Source organism: Narcine bancroftii, chromosome 12 (genome assembly GCF_036971445.1).
Source record: "Narcine bancroftii isolate sNarBan1 chromosome 12, sNarBan1.hap1, whole genome shotgun sequence".
Taxonomy (NCBI): domain Eukaryota; kingdom Metazoa; phylum Chordata; class Chondrichthyes; order Torpediniformes; family Narcinidae; genus Narcine; species Narcine bancroftii.
In genome coordinates, this window is record NC_091480.1 from 33,049,554 (window position 1) to 33,076,215 (window position 26,662).

The following is a 26,662-nucleotide window of genomic DNA, read 5'->3' on the forward strand; positions in this document are numbered from 1 at the left end:
CCAATCACCAAGACCTCCCAACCGCAGTTGATACCCGACGCTTACACACCGCTGATCCCTGGGGAGGCTTCGGAGGCCGGTTGAACACTCACTGGTGAGTCAGGAGGCTCCCTTCTCCGCAGAAACCAGAGCTCCTGACACTCAAATCCCAACTCTGAATCCTCCCCGCTAGGCCTACTGCACACACATTGGGGGGAGGTCCAGTGCACATGTGTAGGCTGAGGGGAGGGTTTGGAATCGGCATCGGAGAGCTCCACTAAGCCGAGGAGGGAGGGAGGGAAGGGGAGGGAACGCCACCAAGTCCAACATCCCGCTCCTTTCCGGGAGGCCACTCTCCTTGATGATGCTGGGACGAGGGATTTTTCCAACTGCTTGCAGCTGGGAGGCAGTGGCATGCAGTTTGAGAGGGAGAGCTGGAGAGAAAAGTCAAAAGGGGAAGGTAAATTCAGATAAATGAGGATTTCAGAGAATCCGATTTTGGATAAGTGAAGTTGTACTGTAAAGATAAAAGGAATCAATACAAAAGCATATTAAATTTTAAGTTTTATAAATTGGCATAGAGCACAAAATCCAACTAACCGTTGATAAACTATAGACATACAATAAAGCAGAATATCTGTGTTCTGAGCATAACTTAGCAAAGAAAACACAACATCTGAAGTATTGCGCACAAGTGAGGTTGGCATAAAGGACAGGCACTCTTAATTTTTCTAAAACCCTGCCATATGAGGCCTCCTTAGCACAAAGGAAGTCTAATATATAATTTTTCCAGCCGTGATGTAATAATGTTGTCTTTTGATCCAAATCAAATAGTTTTAGAGCTAGATATATTTAAAATTACGATTCATCATTGATTCCAAGCCAAAAACCATGTGAAACTGCACTGCATAAATTTTCATTGCTATATTTTGGAATTAAATAGACTGGTTCTCGGCAGGTTCCACATTTCACTGTTCATCTAGGGCTTCTGGTTGAGGAAAACCCTGAACGATTTGGTGGGGACACACTCATCCACAGCGGTTTTGATAAAATCGGTGACAGCCTCAGTGTATAATCAGTCAGATTCTCAAACTCGGCTGACTTGAGGAAATCCTGTAACCATTCTTCAGACTCCTGTGACCTTCTAGCTGTCCTAATCTCCACAACCTTTCTTTTTAGGCTCTGTATGATGGCAAAAGGAGCACAGCCAGGTGATTCAAAATGCAGTTTTGGGAAAGAACAATAGGCATTCCTTATCTTTGTGCAGCAGTAATAGACTGTGCTGGGACCTCTGATATAGCAGGTTACACGTTGGTGATAGTTAGGAAGGATTTTCTTGACACAGGCCTGGTTAAAGTTGCTGACTAAGGTTTGTAATGCCTCAGCTTGGTTGACTTGTTTATTGACCTCATCAGTGTTCTCTGTTAGCAAGGTCTCAGTGCAGCAAACAACTGAGACTTGTCTCAGGTCATCAATTTTATTCTCTGGAGACTGGACATTCGCCAGTAATATGGATGGCGGGGGAGGTCTCAGATCCCTGTGCTTCAGTCTTGTTTGGATCCCGGCACTTATTCCATGTTTCCTTGATGGTGGCCTGTCCCTTAAAGGTCTATGCCTTCCAGCTGGCCTGTTCCTAACTCAGCTGCTATTGGGGAGATTTGTAAATCATTAACTCTATTCAGCAGTTGGTTGGTCATTAAAAAAAGCAGCATGCAGTTGATTGTAACAAAAATAGCAGGGAAGGTGAATATTTTAAAGGAGTAATTAAAAGGAGCTCTGCAACCACAGAAAGTGTCCCTGTGGGTCGCTGGCACAATCTTGTAAAAATGGTTTTAAGTCCGGAGATCCAGATCAATACAGAAGGAGCAGGTATGACCTGCAATATCCCACGTGAAGTAGAGATTCCAGAGGAAAATGGAAACAACAAAGGAAATCCAACAGCTGTGGCAAGGCCTTAAAGACATAACCTGCTATCAAACCAAATCTTGTGCAGTAGCAAATGGCAAAGCTTCGCTTCTTGAGGAACTCAATCTCACAGGTAAACAACGAATGCTATCTCACTGGCTTGACAAAAAGCCCTGGAACAACTGGACAGTAAAGATCCATTCATCAGGGTGTTCTTTATAGACTACAGTTTGGCATTTAACACCATCATCCCCTGAAAAGTGATCAGCAAACTCCAAGACCTGGGACTCGACACCCCACTGTGTAACTGGATCATCGATTTCCTCACCTCCAGACCACTATCAGTGAGGATTGATAAGAACATCTCCTTCACAATCTCCATCAGTATCAGAGCACCACAGGTCAATGTTCTTAACCCCCTGCTCTACTCGCTATACACCTATGACTAGGTACCTTGAGATGACAATAACATCATCTACAAATTTGTGGATGATACCACAGTAGTGGGTTGTATAAAGAAAGGTGATGAGTCAATATAAGGAGGGAGATTGAAAACTTGCACCAACAACAACCTTGCACTCAACGTCACCAAAACTAAGGAGCTGATTGTTGACTTCAGTAAGGGAAAATCAGATATATATGATCCAGTGATCATTGGGGGATCAGAGGTGGAGAGGGTGAGAAAATTCAAGTTCTTGGGAGTCACTATCTCAGAGGATCTTTCCTGGATCCAACATACAAATGGCATCATGGAAAAAGCACATCGGTGCCTCTACTTCCTCTGGAGTTTGTGGAGGTTTGGAATGACACCTGAAACCCTGGCAAAAGTCTACAGAGTTGTGATGGAAAGTGAGCTAACTGGCTGCATCACATTCTGGTATGGGGACACATACCAGAGCAGAAAGCCCTCCAAAAAAATAGCAGGCATAGCCCAGGACGTCACAGGCAAAACCATCCCCACTATCATGAATATCTACAGGGAATGCTAGTGTTGGAGAGCAGCAGCAATCATCAAGGATTCACACCATCCACCATATGCTCTGTCCTCTCTGCTGCCATCAGGAAAGAGGCATAGCTGCCACAAGACTCGCACCACCAGCTTCAGGAACAGATGATACCCATCCACCATCAGACTCCTCAATGACAAACTCAATCACGGACTCATTTAAGGACTCTTACTTGTGCATTTTTTAAAAATTCTCTCTGAATGCACATTCAGTTCTTTACATTCATTAACTGTTTACAGATCTTATTTGTTTAAATGTTTACATTGTGTAGTTTTTTTTTGCCCTATGTATAAGTGGTAATTCTGCCTCGCCCGCAGAAAAAAAATCTGAGTTGTATATGATGTCATGTATGTATTCTGACAATAATCTGAAATCTAAATAGATTTGCATTTATATAGATTCCCTGATCTCAGAATATCTCAAAATACTCACTTACATATACCATTGTTATCAAGTATAAAGATACAGCAGCCAGGTTACACACAAGATAACACATACATCAAAAATACTCAATCATCTTTGCATCTTTTTTATATTCCTCATCTCTCATGGAGGAACAGTACATTGACAGGAATAGCTCTATTCTATAGGTTCAGATGGGACATTCTGCTCACATATTGAGGTGGAAGATACTTTCAACTCTCCTTTCAAAGGTTGCCCCAAAACCATTCTTTAATGACATCATTTAGTCACCCTGAACCCTTGTAATGCCTCTTCTTCTTAGAATGTTTTTTCTACAAACTCCACAAAATCTTTTGTTATGGGGGCATGCCATGTGATGACGTGGGGCTAGACTTGGAATCCCTTCTCTCTCCATAAAAGTTTCAAAAGAGTTAAAAAGGCTGAAATGATTAAAAGAAAATAGAAAGAAAAGCTGTTGGAAGCCCTATGAACAACTCAGAATGCTACCCAAGAAGGATAAAATAATTACCGTCTTTCAAGAACTTGAACAAGAAATGGAAAAGGATAAAGAAGAGAGGCCTACCTTGGAGAAGGATCCTGGAGCTACCAGGAAGGTAGGAGCCCGTGGGGATAAGCCTGGAGCTGGGGAGACCTTGAACATCACTGTGCAAGGTCTCCCCAACAATGACCGCCTGCCACAGGAGAAGAAGTAACTCTGCACATACGCGACTCCTCACGCATGTGCAGACCACATAAAAGAATGGAGGCAATTTTAAAATGGCTCATGAAGCCTCCAGCTCCAGCGATCAAGAAGAACAGGAAGAAGAGGAAAACGCATGTAGAACAAAGAATTTTAACTAAAAACAAGAGAAAATAAAAGAGACATATCTACATCAGAAATGAAGAATGTGGATACTTTTCAGCAATATCTGGTGCAATTGACAATGGAGATTAAAACATGTAATGAAAGTATAATGGAAAATAAGGGCTATACAAAAAAGTGGAATTATCGCAAATGGATAACAAATTTGAAGTGGTGGAAGAAAAAATTAAAGGGAATTAATTTGAAATTTAAAATGTTAAAGAACAAGTGAAAAATTTTCAAGCACAAGCAGCCGCAACAAAAGATCAACTCAAAAAGTTGATACGTTGGAAAATTTCAGTAGAAGAAATAATATAAAAATTCTTGGACTTAAAAAAAGCGATGAAGGACAAGACATGAAGAGATTTTTGCAATGTTGGATCCCACAATCTTTGGAGCTAACTGAATTTCAAGGAGCTATCGAGATTGAAAGAGCCCATAGAGCATTACCGCCAAAACCACAGCCAGATCAAAAACTATGTTCTATACTGGTCAAGTTACTTCGTTACAAAGTAAGGGAAAATATCCTAGAACTGACGGAGAAACAAGCAAAAGAGAGCCAATCACCGTTAATTTACAATGGAAAAAAGATCTTTTACCCTGATAAAAGTTTTGATTTGTTGAAAAAAAGAAAATTCAATGCTGTTAAAAATGTGTTATGGAAAAAAGGTAAAACTTTTGTTTTAAGGCATCCAGCAGTATTGAAGATTTTTATTCAGAACCCAATGAAGCAAAAGAGTTTGCAGATTCATTGCCTGAGAAAGAGACGAGAATGGGTGATGCTTGAAATGAGGAGAGACAGGGAGAGACAGGGAGAGACAGGGAGAGACAGGGAGAGACAGGGAGAGACAGGGAGAGACAGGGAGAGACAGGGAGAGACAGAGAGAGACAGAGAGAGACAGAGAGACAGAGAGAGAGAGAGAGAGAGAGACAGAGAGACAGAGAGACAGAGAGACAGAGAGACAGAGAGACAGAGAGACAGAGAGACAGAGAGACAGAGAGACAGAGAGAGACAGAGAGAGAGACAGAGAGAGAGACAGAGAGAGAGACAGAGAGAGAGACAGAGAGAGAGACAGAGAGAGAGACAGAGAGAGAGACAGAGAGAGAGACAGAGAGAGAGACAGAGAGAGAGACAGAGAGAGAGACAGAGAGAGAGACAGAGAGAGAGACAGAGAGAGAGACAGAGAGAGAGACAGAGAGAGAGACAGAGAGAGAGACAGAGAGAGAGACAGAGAGAGAGACAGAGAGAGAGACAGAGAGAGAGACAGAGAGAGAGACAGAGAGAGAGACAGAGAGAGAGACAGAGAGAGAGACAGAGAGAGAGACAGAGAGGGAGACAGAGAGAGAGACAGAGAGGGAGACAGAGAGAGAGACAGAGAGAGAGACAGAGAGAGAGACAGAGAGAGAGACAGAGAGAGAGACAGAGAGAGAGACAGAGAGAGAGACAGAGAGAGAGACAGAGAGAGAGACAGAGAGAGAGACAGAGAGAGAGACAGAGAGAGAGACAGAGAGAGAGACAGAGAGAGAGACAGAGAGAGAGACAGAGAGAGAGACAGAGAGAGAGACAGAGAGAGAGACAGAGAGAGAGACAGAGAGAGAGACAGAGAGAGAGACAGAGAGAGAGACAGAGAGAGAGACAGAGAGAGAGACAGAGAGAGAGACAGAGAGAGAGACAGAGAGAGAGACAGAGAGAGACAGAGAGAGAGAGACAGAGAGAGAGAGACAGAGAGAGAGAGACAGAGAGAGAGAGACAGAGAGAGAGAGACAGAGAGAGAGAGACAGAGAGAGAGAGACAGAGAGAGAGAGACAGAGAGAGAGACAGAGAGAGAGACAGAGAGAGAGACAGAGAGAGAGACAGAGAGAGAGACAGAGAGAGAGACAGAGAGAGAGAGACAGAGAGAGAGAGACAGAGAGAGAGAGACAGAGAGAGAGAGACAGAGAGAGAGAGACAGAGAGAGAGAGACAGAGAGAGAGAGACAGAGAGAGAGACAGAGAGAGAGACAGAGAGAGAGACAGAGAGAGAGACAGAGAGAATAGATTGGAGGCAATAAAAGACAGTATAATATTTGGGGTGAGTTAGTTGGGAGCATGAGCCTGGCCCTCTGCAGAGTCATGCGAGTGGGTGTGGTTTTGATCACATCTCCTATAGATCAGGGAAGTAAAGATGTATTACTAATAATGTTCGCATTTGGTGGGGGGGGGGGGGTTGTTCTATCTTTCTCTGTATTTCTTTTCTTTTTCTTTACTGATACTTCTAAATATAGTAATTATATTATGAATTATATTGTTAGCGTTTTGAATGATAGAGGCGTGAAGATGAAAAGATGGACGGTTAGTAGATTATGTGGAAGTCTAGATGGCTGATAAACTGAATTTTATTAGTATTAATGGGATACAAAATCAAATAAAGTGGAAAAATTATTAGTATATATGAAAAAAATTAAAGTGGGCGTAGCTTTTTTTTAAATACAAGAAAACATTTGACAGAAAAATTAAAAAGAGGGGCTGTAATAGCATCACCATTTAACTCTAAGGCTAGAGGTACAGCAACGTTGATAAATTAAAAACTACCAGTTAAAATACTGGTTACTAATGTAGATGTAGCTGAAAGATATGTTATGGTAAATTGTCAGATCTATTTGGAACAATGGACCCTAATGAATGTATATGCACCAAATGTAAGATGTTTTTATGCATTTATCTAATGCGAAGGGGAAAGTTATAATGAGGGGAGTTTTTAATCTTGCTTTAGACCCTAAATTAGATAGGTGACAAAAAAAGTGACAAAAAATAAAGTAACAAAAATTGTAAGAGATTTAATGAAAGATATGGACCTAGTGGATATTTGGAGAACAATTTATTCAAATGAAAGGGATTATTCCTTTTACTCTTTTTGATACAAAACATATTCACGAATAGATATATTTTTAATTTCTACACAATTTTAACATAGAGTACAAAAAGTGGAATATCAAGCACAAGTTTTATCGCATCATTCAACTTTAATTTTGTCGATTTTGTTGGAAGAACAGCAAAAGATAGGTTATAGATGGAGGTTAAATACAACCTTATTGAAGAAAAAAGAATTGTGATTTTATGAGGCAACAGATAATTTTGTTTAAACCAATAAAGATTCAGTTATGAATAAATTTATACTATAGGACTCTATGAAGGCATATCTAGGAGGTCAAATAATAAGCTACACTTCTAAACTAAAGAAAGATTATATGAAAGAAGTAGATCAGTTAGATAAAGAAATAACGAAATTAGAGAAGGAAATTCAAGTGCAAAAAGATGGAAAGAGAAAATTGCTAAAGTCAAAGAAATTAAAATGCAATTTAACACTTATAGAGTGAAGAGGGATATAATGAGATCGAGACAAAAATACGGAGTTGGGTGAAAGGGCTCAAAAGTTTTTAGCATGGCAATTAAAAAACAGAACATATTTTTAGAACAAAAGATGATGAAAAACTAAGGTCGTCTGAAAGTTTTTCTGAAATACAAGTTTATGAGACCCTAATGTCTTTACAGAATAATGAGGCACCGGGTGAAGATAATTTTCCACCAGAATTTTATGAAGAGTTTCAGGAGTTATTAATGCCTGTAGTAATGGAGATATTAGACCAAATGAAAAAGGTACATGATTTACCAGAATCATTTAAAACAGTGTTCATAACAGTGATTCCGAAGGGAAAGATTGTTTACAATCTTCTTCATATAGACATATATTATTATTGAATACAGATTACAAAAATGTATCAAAATTACTAGCTAACAGGTTAGCTGATTTTTTTTTTTGCCAAAAATTAATAAATATGAATTAAACTGGTTTTATTAGGAATAGAAGAGTGGCAGATAATACTATTAAATTTTTTAAATGTGATAAATATAGCACAAAATAGAAAGATCCCAGGGTTGGCAGTAGCATAAGATACAGAGAAAGCATTTGATAGATTGGAATGGAACTTTTTTTAAAATTTGAAAGACAATGCTTTTGGGATTCCAAATACTTCTATAAATTTGACAAAGGCATTATATGATCAGCCAAAAGCAAAAGTGACTACAAATAAATGTCAGAAACCTTTTTGTTAAAAAGGTCTCAGAGACAAGATTGCCCATTATCACCTTTTTTGTTTGCATTAGCAATCGAGCCATTAGCAGAAATAATTAGAACTGATAAAGAAGTTGAAGGTTTTGAAGTAGGTAACAAAATTCATAAAGTTAGTTTATTTGCAGATGATGTTATAGTATATTTAACGAGACCAGAAATATCATTAAATAAGTTAAACAAGAGATTAAAACAATATGGACTAGTATCAGGTTATAAAGTAAATGTTAACAAAAGTATGGTGGTGGATATGGATTATTCTCAGTAAAAAAAATTGACAAAATTTAAATGGCAAAATTATGCAATTAAATATTTGTGAATATTAATAATTTTTTTAAGTTAAATTATTTGCCATTATTAAAAAAGTTGGAAGAGGATTTGAGAAGAGGAAAGACTTACCAATAAAGTTAATAGGGCAAATGATTTGTATTAAAAATGAATATTTTTCCGAGATTACAATATTTATTTCAACATTCTTTCGAAGTTTGAATAAAATAATATGAGAGTTTATTTGGAAAGGCAAGGTGTCAAGAGTTTGGAAAAAATTAACGTGGAAATTTGATCCGGTAGGACTAAGATTACCAAATTTTAAGAATTATTTCAAAGCAGTTCAATTGAGATTTTTGTCCTCTTGTTATCAAAGGGGTGAAAAAGCAGCTTGGTTTTAGATTGAAATGAATAAAATTGATGAAGTTATCCAGAGCAAATTCTGTATAAATGGAATAGTGAATTGTTCAAAGGAAATAAGGAGACATTAGTTTTAAAACTTTTTAAAATATGGAATGGTATCCATAATAGAGAGGAATTAAAAATTATCAATTACCAAAAATGTTGTCAAAACAAAATCAACATCTTCCTTTTACTTTGAATAGTTATTTATTTGATAATTGGTTCAATAAAGGTTCACAGAGGATAAAAGATTGTTTTTTTTTTCAGATTTTTAAAAACATTTTTTTGACCAATTAAAAGATTTAATACAATATACACAACATTACAATTTTGGCATATTATCAATTAAAATCACATTTATAAAAGAAATTGGGAACAGATTGAGGCTTCCAAAATGAAGTCAATTTGAATATATGATAAAAGATTTATGGTAAAGAAATTTATTACTAATATGTACTGTTGTGTGGTTTTGTGTTGGAAAATGAGTTTGCCTTTAAGAGCAGAGGTGAAGGTGGACTGCTGAGAGAGTGGGAGACAGACTGCGCATGTGCAGAAAATGATCTAAAAATTTCTGGAGTTGGACGACAAACCACCACTGGGTGTCGCTGTGAAGTGGATGGAGACCCCAGCAGAGTCATTGTCTGGGAGGCAGTTTAAAATGTTGGGCATTTTAAAAGGGATGAACATTCCGAAGGCAGCTCTCTCTCTCTCTCCCTCTCCTCTCCTTTCTCTCACAAAGATCTTTTGGCATCAGTTTACCAAACAAACTGAATTTTGTTTATGATCATTGTTTCGGTTGAGATTGAAGTTTTGTGAGTCTTGTGTATTTTGTGTCTAAGTTTTTCTGTGGGCTGGTTGGAAATATAACAGACTTTAATTACATATATTATTTAGGCTGGGGAATTTATTAGTTTTACTCTGTTATATAAATTTGCATATTAACCAGTGGGCATTGTTATAAAAAGATGGTTTTTGAATTAAAGTTTGAAGGTGAATTTTTGTTAATAAAGTAATTGTTCATCTTTACCCCTGTGTGATATGCCTTCTTTCTGGTTGCTGGTTAGATCTTGTAACAGTATACAAAATTACAAGGAACCACAAAGAAAAAAGATTGATACAAATCAAAAATGCGATGGGAGAAAGATTTAAATAAATTCAAGAGGAAATAAGGTCAAAATTGTGTCAAGAAAATGATACGAATACACTTAATACTAGATACCAAATCGTTCAATATAATTTTCTCCATCAATTATATTATACTCCATATAAACTAAATGGGTTTAACCCTAATTATTCTAATAAGTGTTTTCAATGTACAAAAGAAATAGGAACTTTTTCTTTTACATTCAGTGTGGTCTCATGAAAAAGTAGAAAGGTTTTGGAATGATTTGAGTTTATTATTAGGATAAATTATGAAGATAAAGATACAAAAAGAGCCAAGAGATTTTTTTTTTAAAACTTGGGGGTATCTATGAAAAGTATATACAAATGAAATTGGATAAATGCCAAGAAAAAAATTTAAATATAGCAATAGCAGTTGGTAGAAATGAATAGCAATAACATGGAAAGTTGATAATGGAGTATTATTAAGTAGGTGGTACAGTGATTATAAACTATATGTGATTTTTTTTCTCAAGGTATAATAGAGTATTCATAGTATTTATGAATAAGTTTCCATCCAACCTCTTCCACCCCTCTCAATTAGAAATTAATAATAATAATTAATGAATATATATGATAATGCTATTGTATAGGTAGTAGTGTCTTCTCTATTTTTTCTTACTTTTGGGAGGGAGGGGGGGTTTTGTATCACTACATATGATCAAGTGATTAATATTGTATTCATTGAACATTTTGTCTGTATTGATACAAATGGTGAATAAAATTTTCAAAAAAAAGTTACCTTGAAAACTTTACACAGCTTCAGCTCAATGGCTTCCTCAAGAAATTAGTAGGATTTTACATGTTATTGTGGCTGGAGAAGGAAATCCTTCATCATTGATTCAATGCCACATGCTTATTTTATTGTAGTTAATTGCTTTCTTGATTATTCAATACCTGTACAGGGCGATTTCCCAGGAAATTCAAATCCATGTTCTCACCAAACAGGTAACCCTCAGGATGTGGGGTGTCGAACTTCTCACCACCCATGAAGAAATGACTTGCAAAATAATTCCCTGTAATATAAAACAATAATCTAGTTATTGATAACATTTTAAAAATTAAACAAAATTGCCCACTTACATTTCAAAACAATTATCAACATTAAAAAGTATATATACCAAAAATAATTAAATGTAAACTTTATAGAAATAGAAGTGTATGGTAAATTGCCTAAATGAGTACCAACTGGTGGCACTCACATTCACAATGATGAAGTGTTTTGAAAAGCTAGTGTGGAATCAGTTCCTAACTGATCAGTAACATGGATCCATTCCAATTTGCCTACCTCAACAATTGATCTACGGCAGATATCATCTCACTGGCTCTATGCAAATCCCTGGGACAGCTAGACAGCTAAGATGCATACATCAGGATGCTCTTCATTGTCTGCAGTTTGGCACACAACACCATCATCCCCTCAAAACTAATCTGCAAACTTCAAGACTTGGGCTTCAATACCCTAATGTACAATCTGATCCTGGATTTCCTCACCTCCAGACATAAGTAAGTGAGGATCAGCAAGAACATCTCCTCCACGATCTCCATTAGCACCATTATACTATGTCATCGTGAAGAAAATAAGTCAACAGTTCTACTTCCTCAGGTGTTTTCAGAGGTGTATGTCATCAGAAACTTTGGCAAACTTCTAAAGAGGTGCAGTGGAAAGTGCGCTGGTCAGCTGCACAACAGTCTGGTATGGGAGTATCAATACCTTTGAGCCGAAAGTTCTGTGAAGGATAATCGACACAGCCCAGTACATCACAAGCAAAGCTCTCCCCGCCATCAAAAACATCTACATGAAAATGTGCCATGGGAAGCAGCAGAAATTATCAAGGATCCACACCACCCTGTTCTTACTGGGTATAGGTGCCACAAGACACATATGACCAGGTTCAGGAACAGTTGCTTCCCCTCAACCCACAAACAACAAACTCAATCTGAGACTCATTTAAAGGCACTTATTTTGCACATTTATTACTGACTATTTTTTTAATGTATTTGAAAGGTTTCTTTAAATTTCTTTCTTTACTTACATTTATCTCTTTTGTATACACATTTTTTCTTTCTGTACAGTTTAGTTACCAAACTAAAATTCTGGCAGCCCACAGGTGAAATAATCTCAGGGATGCATGTGATGTCATGTATGTCAGTCAAATAATCACCTGCTTCACTAGATACACTACTCCAGAAAATTCAGGGTTAACTGCACTAAGATTTTCGTTTGCATATTTACACATTTAGTGCATTTAAAATCTAGCAAGCATATTTTTTTTAAAAGTCTTCATCCCAATGCATTATGTAAAAATAAGTACTCTTCTTCTTTTCTTCTTTGGCTTGGCTTCGCGGATGAAAATTTATGGAGGGGGTAAATGTCCACGTCAGCTGCAGGCTCATTTGTGGCTGACAAGTCCGATGCGGGACAGGCAGACACGGTTGCAGCGGTTGCAGGGGAAAATTGGTTGGTTGGGATTGGGTGTTGGGTTTTTCCTCCTTTGCCTTTTGTCAGTGAGGTGGGCTCTGCGGTCTTCTTCAAAGGAGGTTGCTGCCCGCCAAACTGTGAGGCGCCAAGATGCACGGTTTGAGGCGATATCAGCCCACTGGCGGTGGTCAATGTGGCAGGCACCAAGAGACTTCTTTAGGCAGTCCTTGTACCTTTTCTTTGGTGCACCTCTGTCACGGTGGCCAGTGGAGAGCTCGCCATATAACACGATCTTGGGAAGGCGATGGTCATCCATTCTGGAGACGTGACCCACCCAGCGCAGCTGGATCTTCAGCAGTGTGGACTCGATGCTGTCGACCTCTGCCATCTCGAGTACTTACCTTGCCACAAAAGTAACAGAATATTGTAAATTAATTTGTCTCTCCATTATCCAAAAATCAGTCATATTTTATATGTACAATTTTTCCATTGCTACCTCAACATTGAGAAAACCTAACTGTAATTCCAACCTTCTTGTGCTTTGTCAGAGTTTAAGATCCTTTCGAATGATAAATTAAACCATCTAGCGTCCCCTCCATAACATTTGGGACAAAGACTCATTTTCTTCCTTAATTTGCTCATGTTTTAAACTTGTAATCGAACCATTCATATGTAATTCAAGTGCACATTCCAGATTTTATTCAAGGTTATTTGTATATATTTTGATTTGACCATGTAGAAATTTCAGCACATTTTATACATACGCCCCTCATTTCAGGGTGCCATGATGTTTGAGACATTTGGATTCACCTGAATTCACAGATGCCTGTGAGTATGTTTAATTGCTTCATTGGTGCAGGTATAAGTTAGGCTTGCGTCTAAGTTTTTGATCACCTTTGGAGCCTGTAGTTGCCATTTTTCAACACTAGGACCAGGGCTGTGCCAATCAAAGTCAAAGATGCCATTATGAAGCTCAAAAACAAGAATAAAACAGTAAGAGACATCACCCAAACTTTAAGATTAGCAAAGTTAATAGTTTGAGTGTATTGATGAGCTCAGTAATCTCCAAGGGATTAGCACCCAGGGAAGACTGTTGATGATAGGAGAATTCTCATCATAATGAAGAAAAATCCCCAAACGTATGTCATACAGTTCAGAAACACTCTTCAGGAGCCAGATGTGGATGGGTCAATGACTACTGTCCACATAAGACTTCATGAAAAGAAAGAGTCGACTCTGCAAGATGCAAACCAAGGCAAAGGTGGTATGCTCGGGATCTTGGGTAGATCTTTTACGCCTCCACACTTTGCTCTTGCCAGAACTCTGATACGGGTGCTGTGGTTATTCATCAAACCTTGGTCTCATTTATCCACCAGACCTTTTTCCAGAATTCTGCAGGTTCTTTGAAATACTTCTTGGCAAAATGTAATCTGGCCATCCTTTCTGTGGCTAACTAGTGTAGACTCTGTATTTCTGTTCATTGAGTCTTCTGCGGACACATTCGCACTCGCCTCCTGAACAGTGTTTCTGATCTGTCGGACATATATTGTGGGATTTATCTTCATTATGATGAGAATTCTCCTGTCATCAGCAGTGAAGATCTTCCTTGGAAAACCAGGCCCTTTGCGACTGACCTCACTAGAACGCTCTTTCTTCTGAACAATGTTCCAAACAGTTGGTTTTGGTAATTCTAAGATTTGGGCGATGTCTCTTATTTTATTCTTGTTTTTCAATCTCATCATGGCTTCTTTGACCTTGATTGACACAACTCTGGTTGAAAGATGGCAAAGGTGAACCAAGTCTAGCTTTTTTACCTGCACCAATGAAACAGTTAAACATACTCACGATCACCTGTGAAGCCAAAGGTCCCAAATATGATAATGCCCTGAAATGAGGGAACTATGTACAAAAAGTGCTGAAATTTTTACATGGTCAAACCAAAATGTCCACAAATAACTTTGATTAAAATCTGGAATATGCTCTTTAATTACATGTGAATTGTTTGATAACAAATTTAAAACTGTGGAGCACTGGGGCAAATAAAGGAAAAAATGTCTTTTCCCCAAACATTATGGAGGGCACTGTATTTCTTAAATATTACAATTGAATGATAAAGTGGAGGGAACAACAGATGGTAGACCTGGTGCCTGTGGAGTTTGATGCTAGCAAACAGAATGTCTGAAAGCAGGTTTATTAATTACTAAATTCCTTTTAGAAATGTTATTTAACGGCCTTCATAGTTAGGAGCTCTTATTCCTTTTCAAGACCTGTTACAGTACTGTATTTCTAAATTTTTAAAAATTAACAACCCACCTTATCATTTGTCTTATTTATTTAACAAATGACTTTGTAACTAACTGGGTTGATTGCATTATTGATATCACCATTTTTTTTGCTTTTATCCCAGAAAAACAAATAATTGACCAGGGATTAAAATTCATAACAGTAGGCTGAAAAGCATAATATATGTAAGAAAGCACGATTAATTTCCAATGGGGAATGGAGTTGAAGGTTATAAAGAGCATTTTAATCAAATACATCAACAGATATAATTTCTCCTGTCCTGTTGAGCTCTCTGGTGAGGAAAGAGAAATAGACAAAATATCTTTGAAGGGCAGATCAGAAATGAATAATAAATGCTATGAACAGAAAGCTTTGATTATTTTGTTGACAAATACTCCCACGAATTTGAAAGGTTCAGTTCTACACATAATAAACACCAGCCTTTGACTATAAATGGAATGTTTAATACAAACCTGGCAGTACAATCAGCATGCATCTATAATTAAATTGCAACAAAATGACCAGAGATTTGTCTGGTTTTTTTTTTAAAAATAAGATTAATTACTTTTTGAGCTTTTGCTTCAGTTCAGTCCCAAGCTGCACCTGATTAAAGTGGGAATGAGAGTCAGGAGGAGTGAACGGCCTCAAAGTAAATGATTCTTTACTGCTAATTAAATCACAGATTTAACATTCTTTAACTGAAATTAATGGATTGTTCAGGGAAGCTTCAATAAAACTGGGTGCTGATAGCAAACATTTTACATATTTCTGCAGATATCTGAAAACATCTGCCAGAAAACAAATACAGTCAGCGTAGAGATTAGCACAATTCTATCACTGCGCCAATAATCGAGGTTCAAACCTGGTGCTGTCTGTAAGGAGTTTATATGCCCTCCTACCGTCTGCATGGGTTTCCTCCGAATGCTCCAGTTACCTTCCACCCTTCAAAATGTACAGGAGTTGTCAGTTAATTGGTGAATTTGGGTGGCACGCTAAGTGGGCCGGAAGGGCCTTTTACCACGCTCAATTTTTTAAAAAGCCAGATTTTTTTCTCAGACTATGGTAAAACTCTTCACAAACATGACCCAAAATGACAGCAAGTAATGCATTTCATTCATCGTGTTAATGAATAATGCTGGCTTCCATGAATATCCATAGCAGGCTGATAATTTATAATATATTGTCCACAATCATCCCCCATCTGTCAAAAACACAATTTACTAATGATAAGAAATTGTCAAAAAGCCTTTTGGCCCAAACTGCCCATGCTAACCAAGTTGGCATTGTGGGCAAGTCCCATTTGCCTGCATTTGGGCCCTCTAAGCCTTCCCTATTCATACATCTGTCCAACGAGAGTTGCAGAACAGACACAATGGGCCAAGTGGCCTACTTCTGTTCCTTTATTTTGTGAATGTCAATGTGCTCAATTCTACATTTTCCTCTGGCAGCTCAATCTAGATATGGGCCATCCCTCTGAGTGAAAAGGTTGCCCTTAGGTCCTCTCACCTAAAACCTCTGCCCTCTAATTCCAGAATCAGCTATGCATTTACTTTATCCAAACCCCCCCCCCCCATGATTTTGTATACCTCCATAGGATTATCACTCAGCCTCCTAAACTCTATCTAATCTATTCCTATAACTTCAAGCCCTCTCATCCTGACAACATTCTGGTGAATTTTTTCTTCACCCCCTCCAACTTCCTATAGCTGGGACAAGCAGAAATGCACACAGTACTCTCAGTGTAGTCTCACCAGCTATGCCCTACACAGCTAAATCATGAAGTCCCAATTTTTGTACACAAAACTCTCATTTAATGAAATTGTAATAATGCAGAAGATAATTTAGTTGGAAACTTACAATAATCAGAACATTTGCTACACCTGTCATCAGGCTGCATGCAACCCTCAAGCATTTGCAGGGTAACCTCAACTCCTAAAAAGCAATAGCCAGTGGCAGAAAGGCATACAGTTAACTGAGAATGAGCAGAGTGTGGAAATTTACTTAATTACGCCCTCCATCATTATACAAGATGCCATCCAATGATCAATGGAAAAGTTCATTTGGAATGTGCACATTAATAAATAAGATTTCTCACTACAAGTATTGATAATGCAACGTAAAGTTTCTCTTACTGCCGAGTAAACAAAACAATGGAAGAGTTTTCTTTTAATTAGATACAAGGGGATTCAAATATCATTAAACTGAAATATATACTTGGTTCTGCGAAGAAGAAAGAAAACACAAATCAAAATCTAAATTAAGAGTTTTTAAAATAAAAAACCTGTCAAAATGTGGCCGTCAAACCCTCAAGTCAGTTTACTGCAGAAACTAATTAACACTAAAATACAACAATAAGTTTTTTTTTTAACTTTCAGCATATTTCTCCATTCAATTTCCCAGCCTAATTTGTTCAAATTTACATCAAATTAAACTCACTGAATGTTGAGATTCACTTTAGATAAATAGAGCAGGCCAAAAAAAGAAAGTTTATAAGCAAGAGTCTAGCATCTATTTTCCTCTGCACTAGTTACTGCCAAATTGATATTCTTCAGTCACAATTTTCATCAGGTGTTAATGAAAAAATCCACGGTAATAATTAAACTCTGCCCTCTAATCATTCCTAATTTGTCATTGAAAAGATTTCAACCAATCACCATACCTCATACCTTCTGTTTATTAGACATATAAAAGCAAATGGAAAAAGAAATTTCCATTTGCTCAAAATGTCAACGACATTCCATAATGACAATGTGCTTTATCCAGAAAGTTTCTCACTTCAAACGGAAAAGGGTCCGCTTTAAAACTTGCTTAAATATAACAGTTGGACTCCGTGCTCAAGGTCAAAAACCAAGGCATAGTCTGCGAATATATGAACAGTTTACCATAAACTCAGCCTATTCATGGAAAAGTTCTCGCAGATCATCACCTTTAACGATAAGGCACCAAACATATGGCAGACACAGATACAAAGACTCAATGGACCCAATGAAGTGGTTCCCTGGGCGGTATGTTCAGGTGATCTGGCAGAATGCCTCATCGCCAGGACCTCAAATAAGCACCAGGACTTGACCTGGCTAGTGGTGAGAGGAGCCCTTCCTGTATACCGGGAACATCACCCACCACGCACATTGTTCCAAGATAACTGCAGTGAAGACAGTGTGGAGAAGGATGCACGGTTCATCCCCAGCAGCAGCGTGACGGAGGACTCTCTGACTTATGGGCTGTTACCGGGAACGCACACAGAGTCAGACACCTAAAACTGCTGGAAGACCAACACGGTGAAAGATGCACTTTGTTGTACCTGTAATCTGTTGGTCTTTCAACACATGGAGATGTTGATGAGGGAATGCTGTCAACTGGCACATTCCAGGCTGCAGGAGTACATGCGGAGGGGCGCAGTGATGCTTGGGGCAGCCAACACAAAGGCACTGCAGGAAAGGACCAGTCTAGAGTCCGCCCATTACCAGGCATTGAGGGGCAGAGATTGAGGGGCAGTCCCTTCAACAAGAGGGGAGAGAAGCGACAAGCTGCCACATTCTATTTACACCATTACCAACAATATAATAATGCACAGCAACAGGAATGTACGGGTAGGAACAGACTCTGAATGGTTTTTCCTTTGTAAATAATTTATTGTGAATAAAGTTTATTTTTGGTAATAAAAATGACTACACACCCAGTACACTGGGCAAAATATTTTGTAATTGGTAGATTTGCAGAATCAGAATTTATTGCCATGAACATGTTCCAAAATTTGTTGTTTTTTTTGGCAGCTTCACAGTGCACACATTTCGATAAATCACATAAATTTGAGAAAGGAAAAGAAAAAGTCAAAGGGAGGCAGTGCCTGAGGTTCTTTGTTCATTCAAAATCTGATGGCCAAGTGGAAGAAGCTGTCCTTGTGCTGCTGAGTGCTTGTCTTTAAGCTCCTGTACCTTCCCCACCCCCCCCCCCCCTAATGGTAGCAGAATGAAGAGGCTGTGGCCTGGCTGGCGGGGGTCCTTGAGGATACGGGCTGCTTTCTGAAGACACTGCATCTTGTGCACGTCCTCAATAGAGTGAAGTCTGATGTTTGTGATGTCACAGGCTGAGTTAACAACCCTCAAGTTTTTTTCTTGTCCTAAACATCGACACCTCTGTACCTTATAGTGATGCAACCCGCCGGAGTGCTTTCCACTGAACACCTGGAGAAATTTTCAAGAGTCTGGTGACATAATAAATCTCTTCAAACTCCTTACAAAGTATAGCTGCTGGCAAGTCTTCTTCATGATTGCCTCAGCATGGGGGTCCCAGGAGAGATCCTCAGAGATGTTGGCACCCAGGAATTTGAAGTTCTTGACCCCCTCCACTCCTGACCCCTCGAAGAGGACCAATTCATGCTCTCTTGATTTCCTCTTGGTCCGCAATCATCTCCTTGGATTTGCAAGGATATTGCAAGGTTGTTGTGACACCACTCCACTAGCTAATCGATCTCACTCTTGTACACTTCCTCATTGCTATCAGTGATTCTGTCATTGGCAAATTTGCAGAAAGCATTTGAATTGTGTCACAAAGTCACAGAGGTAGAGTGAGTAGAGCAGTAGACGAAGCACAAATCCTTGAGGTGCGTCTGTGTTGATTGTCAGTGAGGCAGAACCACAGTTTCCAATTCATGTTGACTGTAGTCAAGGATCCAGTTGCAGGAGCCTAGGGTTGTTGACCAGCAATGAAGGAAATAATGGCATGTCTGCCTATTGGTAAGCCTGCACTTCTCTGTGCCTAATCATCAATTGAAAGTCCTCGTTACGAGCCAGATAAACCATATTAGTAAATAAATGTTTGAAGCAAAGTGCAGAATAACCCCAAGGAATCTGATGGATCTTCATACTTGATGGGTCAACCATTGAGCAATAACATTGTGGCTTGCAACGAATAAGATTTATTTTTAAAATGGTGCCATAATCTTATTCTGATTTGTGTTTCTATCAGTGCACATGTTTAGCATCAGTTGCAGCAAGCTTCAGCCCTGACATAACCTCAAAGGCATCACCAGACTGTTGGTCTGGTCAACGTTACTTTCTGTAGGAGCCTTTGATGAACAATCACATCATCCTTTTCTTACACTTCAGTTCCTTCACTCACTGTGGCAGCATTTGACCAGTTGAAATGATGAGTTAAACATTAATAGCTTCCCTTCCCTAGGACCATCCCATGATAATCTCACCTTGGACCCTCTCATCACGATGAAACAATCTGAAAAATCGATCAAGCTTCCACTCATACAAACTCAATGCCCTAGTCCACCTCATCATCTCTTACTTTATCTTAATGCTGACCAGCTGTTTATCCAATACACAGTCTTGCATCAGCCAGAAATTCTGGTTTCTCAATACTAGAAATGCCATTGAGCCCTCATCACAAATTCTATACGCTTACAGTTAATTCGATCCCCTGCCACCCCTGATGGTCAAGTTGAATCAGAAAGATGCAACCTTTGATTCATATGCAACTTCTCAATCACCAACATTCCTTACTTAAGCTCCAAAATACATTTCACCTTTGCCATTTCGAAGCTCACCTGCTACTTCAGTCATGTCTCCACAATCATTCCCAAATCATCTAGATTGGCATCTATTCTTCCTGACTAAGCATTACTTTGTAGAGAATGTTGAATGTTTTAAGAAGGGAGGGAGGGAGAAAACGGGAAATTATAGACCGGTCAGCCTGACGTTGGTGGTGGGGAAGATATTGGAGTCTATCATAAAAGGAGTAATAGCAGAACACTTAGGCAGAAATAATAGCATAAGGGCTAGTCAGCATGGATTCCTTAAGGGTAAGTCATGCTTGACTAACCTTCTGGAATTTTTCGAGGATGTGACAAAGAGGGTGGACTTGGGAGAGCCAGTGGATGTGGTGTATTTGGACTTCCAGAAGGCCTTTGATAAGGTACCGCACAGGAGACTAGTGGGCAAGATCAGGGAGCATGGTATTGGAGGTAAGGTGCTGACATGGATAGGAAATTGGTTAAGAAATAGGAAACAAAGGGTTGGGGTAAGCGGGTCTTTTTCAGGATGGCAGGATGTGACGAGTGGAGTGCCGCAGGGATCGGTATTGGGTCCTCAGTTGTTTGTAATTTATGTAAATGATTTGGATGAGGGGATTATTAATAGCTTGAGCAAATTTGCAGATGACACGAAAATGGGTGGCGGTGTGGGGTGTGAGGAGGATGTCAGGAAAATGCAGAGGAACTTGGTCAGGTTGGGGGATTGGGCTGCTGAATGGAAGATGACGTTCAATGTAAGCAAATGTGAGGTTATCCATTTTGGGGGCAATAATAGGAAAGCTGAGTATTAATGAAATGGAGACAAGCTAGGGAGTGGGGAGGAGCAAATGGATCTGGGAGTACTTGTTCACCGGTCACTGAAGACTAGCATGCAGGTTCAGAAAGCTGTGAAGAAGGCTAATAGCATGTTGGCTTTCATAAAGAGGGGATTGGAGTATAGGAACAGACGCCCTTCTGCAGTTGTACAGGGCCCTGGTGAGATCCCACCTGGAGTATTGCGACCAGTTCTGGTCTCCAATTTTGAGGAAGGACATACTAGCTAGAGAGGGTGTGCAGCGCAGATTTACAAGGTTAGTTCCAGGGATGGCGGGGTTGACATATGCTGAAAGGCTAGAAAAACTGGACTTGTATCCAATGGAGTATAGAAGGATGAGGGGGGACATGATTGAGGTCTACAAAATCATCAGGGGGATAGACAGGGTGAAGTCTGATTACTTGTTCCCAATGATGGGGGAGACGAGGACTAGAGGGCATAGTTTAAGAATACAGGGTAGGCCCTTTAGGACGGAGATGAGAAAACATTTTTTTACCCAGAGAAGTGTGAATCTGTGAAATGCTCTGCCACAGAGGGTGGTAGAGGCAGATTCGCTGATTATTTTCAAAGGAGAGTTAGATAAGACTCTAGTGGGCAAAGGAGTTAAGGGTTATGGGGATAAGGCTGGAAAGGGGTACTAATGGTAGTGATCAGCCATGATCTGTAAAATGGCGGTGCTGGCTCGACGGGCCGAAGGGCCTACTCCAGCTCCTATTGTCTATTGTCAAGTGGAACCTATTCTTTCATCTGTAACTTCTATCCAAACTGACTGCAGTCCTTGTGCATCATGTTTAATATCCATCCCATATTTGCATCACACCCTCAACTTTCCCTGGCTTGCCTTGCAATGATTGTGTTTCATTATATCTCATCAACAATTCTTTTTGCCCCTTCTTGGGAGTTATTACACTGAATGGGTCACTTTTGTACGAAACAACCACAGAGATCCTAGCACAAAACTCTACCAGGCCCTTTCTACTTCCCTCATTAAATTTAGTTTATAGACTAAACTGTTCATCCCTTCCAATCTATTCTTCTTGGGTCAGCAATCTTTCATGCTTGATTACAGTTCTTAAGCACATTGGAACATTATTTGTTAAAAAGCACAAATTGTAAGCTACTGTTATTTATACATTCTTGAGGGAAAAAAATCTTGAGCCATTACAATGATTAAGTATCAAAATTGAGTGAGAACCATTTTATTCGATGTTGCAGGGAAATTCAGAATTACAAGCAATACCAAGAAAATCCATTACTCCATTTTCTGTTGAATTTTCAGTTAAACACATGTTCCAGCAACATATACACTATTTAACATTCATGTCAATAAATTGTATTAGTATCTCCTGAACTTATTGTAAAGTATTACAGTACAGTAATTGAGAATGATATATCTGTATCTCACAATTTATTGTAATTTTTAACAATTATGGTCCAGACCAAATCTTCCCAGCAAAACCTAAACAAAATCAATTTCAAAATTCTACAGTTTAAAATTTTCTTTCTTTGGCTTGGCTTCGTGGACGAAGATTTATGGAGGGGGTAAAAGTCCACGTCAGCTGCAGGCTCGTTTGTGGCTGACAAGTCCGATGCGGGACAGGCAGACACGGTTGCAGCGGCTGCAGGGGAAAATTGGTTGGTTGGGGTTGGGTGTTGGGTTTTTCCTCCTTTGCCTTTTGTCAGTGAGGTGGGCTCTGCGGTCTTCTTCAAAGGAGGTTGCTGCCCGCCAAACTGTGAGGCGCCAAGATGCACAGTTTGAGGCGATATCAGCCCACTGGCAGTGGTCAAAGTGGCAGGCACCAAGAGATTTCTTTAGGCAGTCCTTGTACCTTTTCTTTGGTGCACCTCTGTCACGGTGGCCAGTGGAGAGCTCGCCATATAACACGATCTTGGGAAGGCGATGGTCCTCCATTCTGGAGACGTGACCCACCCAGCGCAGCTGGATCTTCAGCAGCGTGGACTCGATGCTGTCAACCTCTGCCATCTCGAGTACTTCGACGTTAGGGATGAAAGCGCTCCAATGGATGTTGAGGATGGAGCGGAGACAACGCTGGTGGAAGCGTTCTAGGAGCCGTAGGTGATGCCGGTAGAGGACCCATGATTCGGAGCCGAACAGGAGTGTGGGTATGACAACGGCTCCGTATACGCTTATCTTTGTGTTTTTCAGTTGGTTGTTTGGAAGTCAGCCTGAAGAAAACTGAGGTCCTCCATCAGCCAGCTCCCCACCATGACTACCAGCCCCCCCACATCTCCATCGGGCACACAAAACTCAAAACGGTCAACCAGTTTACCTATCTCGGCTGCACCATTTCATCAGATGCAAGGATCGACAATGAGATAGACAACAGACTCGCCAAGGCAAATAGCGCCTTTGGAAGACTACACAGAGTCTGGAAAAACAACCAACAGTTTAAAATTAACAAGCAGCAAACTGCAAATTCCATGTTCCCTTTGAAGTATTGGCCTCTTCCAGCGCTAAGCCTTAGCCGGACACCACTGGTTTCAAACAAGGATTTAAGTGGAGTAGCGTTGAGTGGCCTTCACATGCATAAATGGAAAAATGCATTGACAATCTTGAGGACTTGTTCAAGAAAGACAACAACTGAATCAGGCATTGTCACATTAAACCCGTCACTAATAAAGAAAGGTAGAAGTACAGTACAACTTCGATTACCTGAAATTAGATTCTCCAAAATCCTCGTATAGCCAATTTTAAAAAAAATTTTGGATAAATGAGGATATCCAAAACAAATCAGAAATCTTCATTTTTTCAGAGTCTAACTGACCTCACAGGTTCAAAAAAATTTTACTCCAGATGAAATTAGAATGACAATTGTCCTTGTTTCAGGTAACTGCCTCCCCCTCCCTTTCAATTTCTTTTTTAACCTTCCCCTATCGACTTTTCTCTCCAACTTTCCCTCTCAAACTGCGAGCCACTGTCTCCCAGCCTCAAGCAGTCAGAAGAACCCCTTGTCCTGACGTCATTAAGGAGAGCAGCCTCCCTGGCAGGAGCTGGACCTCAGGCTCAGTGGCCTTCACTCCTCTCCCCTTCCCTTCCATCCCTCCCTCCCCTCGGCCTACTACTGAACACACACCTTAGACTCTCTAGTGTGCATGTGCCTAGGGGAGGATTCGGAGTCAGGACTTGAGCATCGGGGGCTCCAGTGACTGGAAGACAGGAGCTTGCCGACTGGCCAGTGAGTGTTCCACTGGCGCAGGATGCCTCCCCGGGGATCAGCACAGGGGAATGTCAGGGATAGTGTTACGAGCCCAGAGGACCCATAAACCCCGCAGCAATAGATATTCACTAAGATAAATGGTAACTTAAACAAAAGTTGCTTTTAATTATTTTTAAACATGAAAACAGAATCACACTTTCTTATCTCTATTGACTTACTTAACCTAACTTAGCCCCCTTCTAATTCTAAGCGCACATGTACATAAACTGTGTGTAATTTCAGAAAAGTTCTTTGGTTCACAGTCCAATCTCACTTCTCATTCCTCCAAGTTTACTGGTTGTAGCTAATTCTTATACTGTGCACAGAATTTAACATTTATGAAGTTCATCAGGCTTTGGTGCTTGAAAGGTAAATGTTTATCACTCAGGAAGGTTCTTGTCAGATAAGAGAGGGATTTGTTATTCCAGGACATCCATAACTGATGTACTTCCATCGCCACTCCAGTATCTTGCTGACGAAACTTGCCCCTTCAGGGTTCTCCAGATGATGACCTCTTTCTTTCAGGTCACCAGAGAGTTCCTTTTTGTTTCTCTTATTCCAAGTTAAACATTAGACAGCCAGTCCTCTCCTCTTGTATGAATCACAAGGGCTTTGACCAGGCCGTCTTCCAAAAGTAGCTTTCCATAAGCTTGCCAGCTTGTCCTGTTCCAGTTCCAGCTACTTCTGCTTGCTGTAACACTGTACAAGTGATGTGTGTGTGTGTGTGTGTGTGTGTGTGTGTGTGTGTGTGTGTGTGTGTGTGTGTGTGTGTGTGTGTGTGTGTGTGTGTGTGTGTGTGTGTGTGTGTGTGAGAAAACCTGTTTGACTCCCTCGGTTTGTAAAACCACATGACCCTCTTAGAACAGCAAGCTCTCTTCCACACAGAAAGCAGCTCCAACAAGATATTTCATCTGTTGCCTTTTGTGAACAACAATCCATTAGTGAAGTCTCTTGAGCACTCTTCAAAGCTCTTGCAAAAGCTGTGAGGCCCCAATATGTCCAGCATGGGGCAGAGCTCCAGTATTTTAAATAAGATCTGTTTTAAAGTATTTGTATGTGACATAGTCTAACAAACCTTTCTCAATTTATATCCCAAAAACATATCTATATATTCTGTCACAATAGGCAGTGGTGGTTGGGAGGTCTCGGTGATGGCGTTGCGACCAACATTTTTTTGGTGAGTATTAAACATAATTTTAATGCTTAAAAAGCCTTCCTTTTTTTTTTGTTATTGTTTAAACATTGATACATGTGATTTGTTGTTGTTATTAGCCTGTTTTTTAAAAAAATGACCAGTTATCCGAAAATAATGTTTATCTGACACAGGCCAGGTCCCAACCATTTCGGATAACCGGAGTTGTACTGAACTCATATGGTGAACAAATTTTGTCTTTTAAAAACCTCAACAATTTTAATGTGAAAGGCTGAGTGTCTCATTAGAATTTAAATTTTTAAGGTTTCAATACTTGTACCTCAGGTACAAGTAATTGTCAGAAGGAAAATAAAATTCAATATCCAATGTAACCTATCCAGACAAGATTCAGTCCATTGAAAGGCAGAAACTTTAGGATATTGGTGGAAGACAAACTATTATTTTAGTATATTAGTTTTTAATATTTTCAGTGAAAATTTGTTATTCTATAAAAGTGGGATTCATCAGGGAACTCATTGGAAGGAAAACTAACATTATTTTCTGCAGCCTTTTTGCCTGGTCCTCATCTACTACCTAAACTCATTCCTTACGCCACAGGCATCAGTGATCACCCTATGGACCATCTTAAAATTCACTGCAATTACTCACCTAGGCTACTCCAACAGCATCTCTCAAACCTTCAAAATCTATTATCTTTAAATAGGAAAACAGGATCATACTTTAACATCACTCTTAACTAACCTAACAACCTCCTTCTAAGTGCACGTGTATGTGATGTGTGTGTAAGTTCAGAAAAGTTCTTTAATTCACAGTCCAATCTCACTTCTCACTGGTTGCAGACAATTTTTATACTGTGCACAGAATTTAACATTTATGAAGTTCACCAGGTCTTGTTGCTTGAAAATGGTTACCACTCAGGAAGGTGTTTGTTGGTTTTCAGAGAGATCTTGTTGTTCCTGGACGCAAATTGATCCCCTTTAATCAGCCGCGTCAGTGTCTTCCCAAAGAAACTTGCCCCATCAGGGTTTTCTAGATGATAACCTCTTTCTTTCACATCACCACAGAGTTCCTTTTTGTTTCTCTTATTTCAAGTGAAACATTAGGCAGCCATTCCTCTCCTCTTGTATGGACCACAAG

The 26,662-nt window shown here is 39.6% G+C and overlaps 1 protein-coding gene across 3 annotated transcripts in view; it reads right to left on the reverse strand.

Annotated features, from left to right (window-relative positions):
* LOC138747505 (E3 ubiquitin-protein ligase MGRN1-like) overlaps positions 1-26,662 on the reverse strand; it is a 117,399-nt gene that overhangs the window by 78,039 nt on the left and 12,698 nt on the right. For all 3 annotated transcript variants that reach the window (XM_069906775.1, XM_069906773.1, XM_069906774.1), the window contains exon 2: positions 10,991-11,109. In XM_069906775.1, coding sequence (XP_069762876.1) covers positions 10,991-11,109 — 119 coding nt within the window. The remainder of the gene's footprint in view (positions 1-10,990; positions 11,110-26,662) is intronic.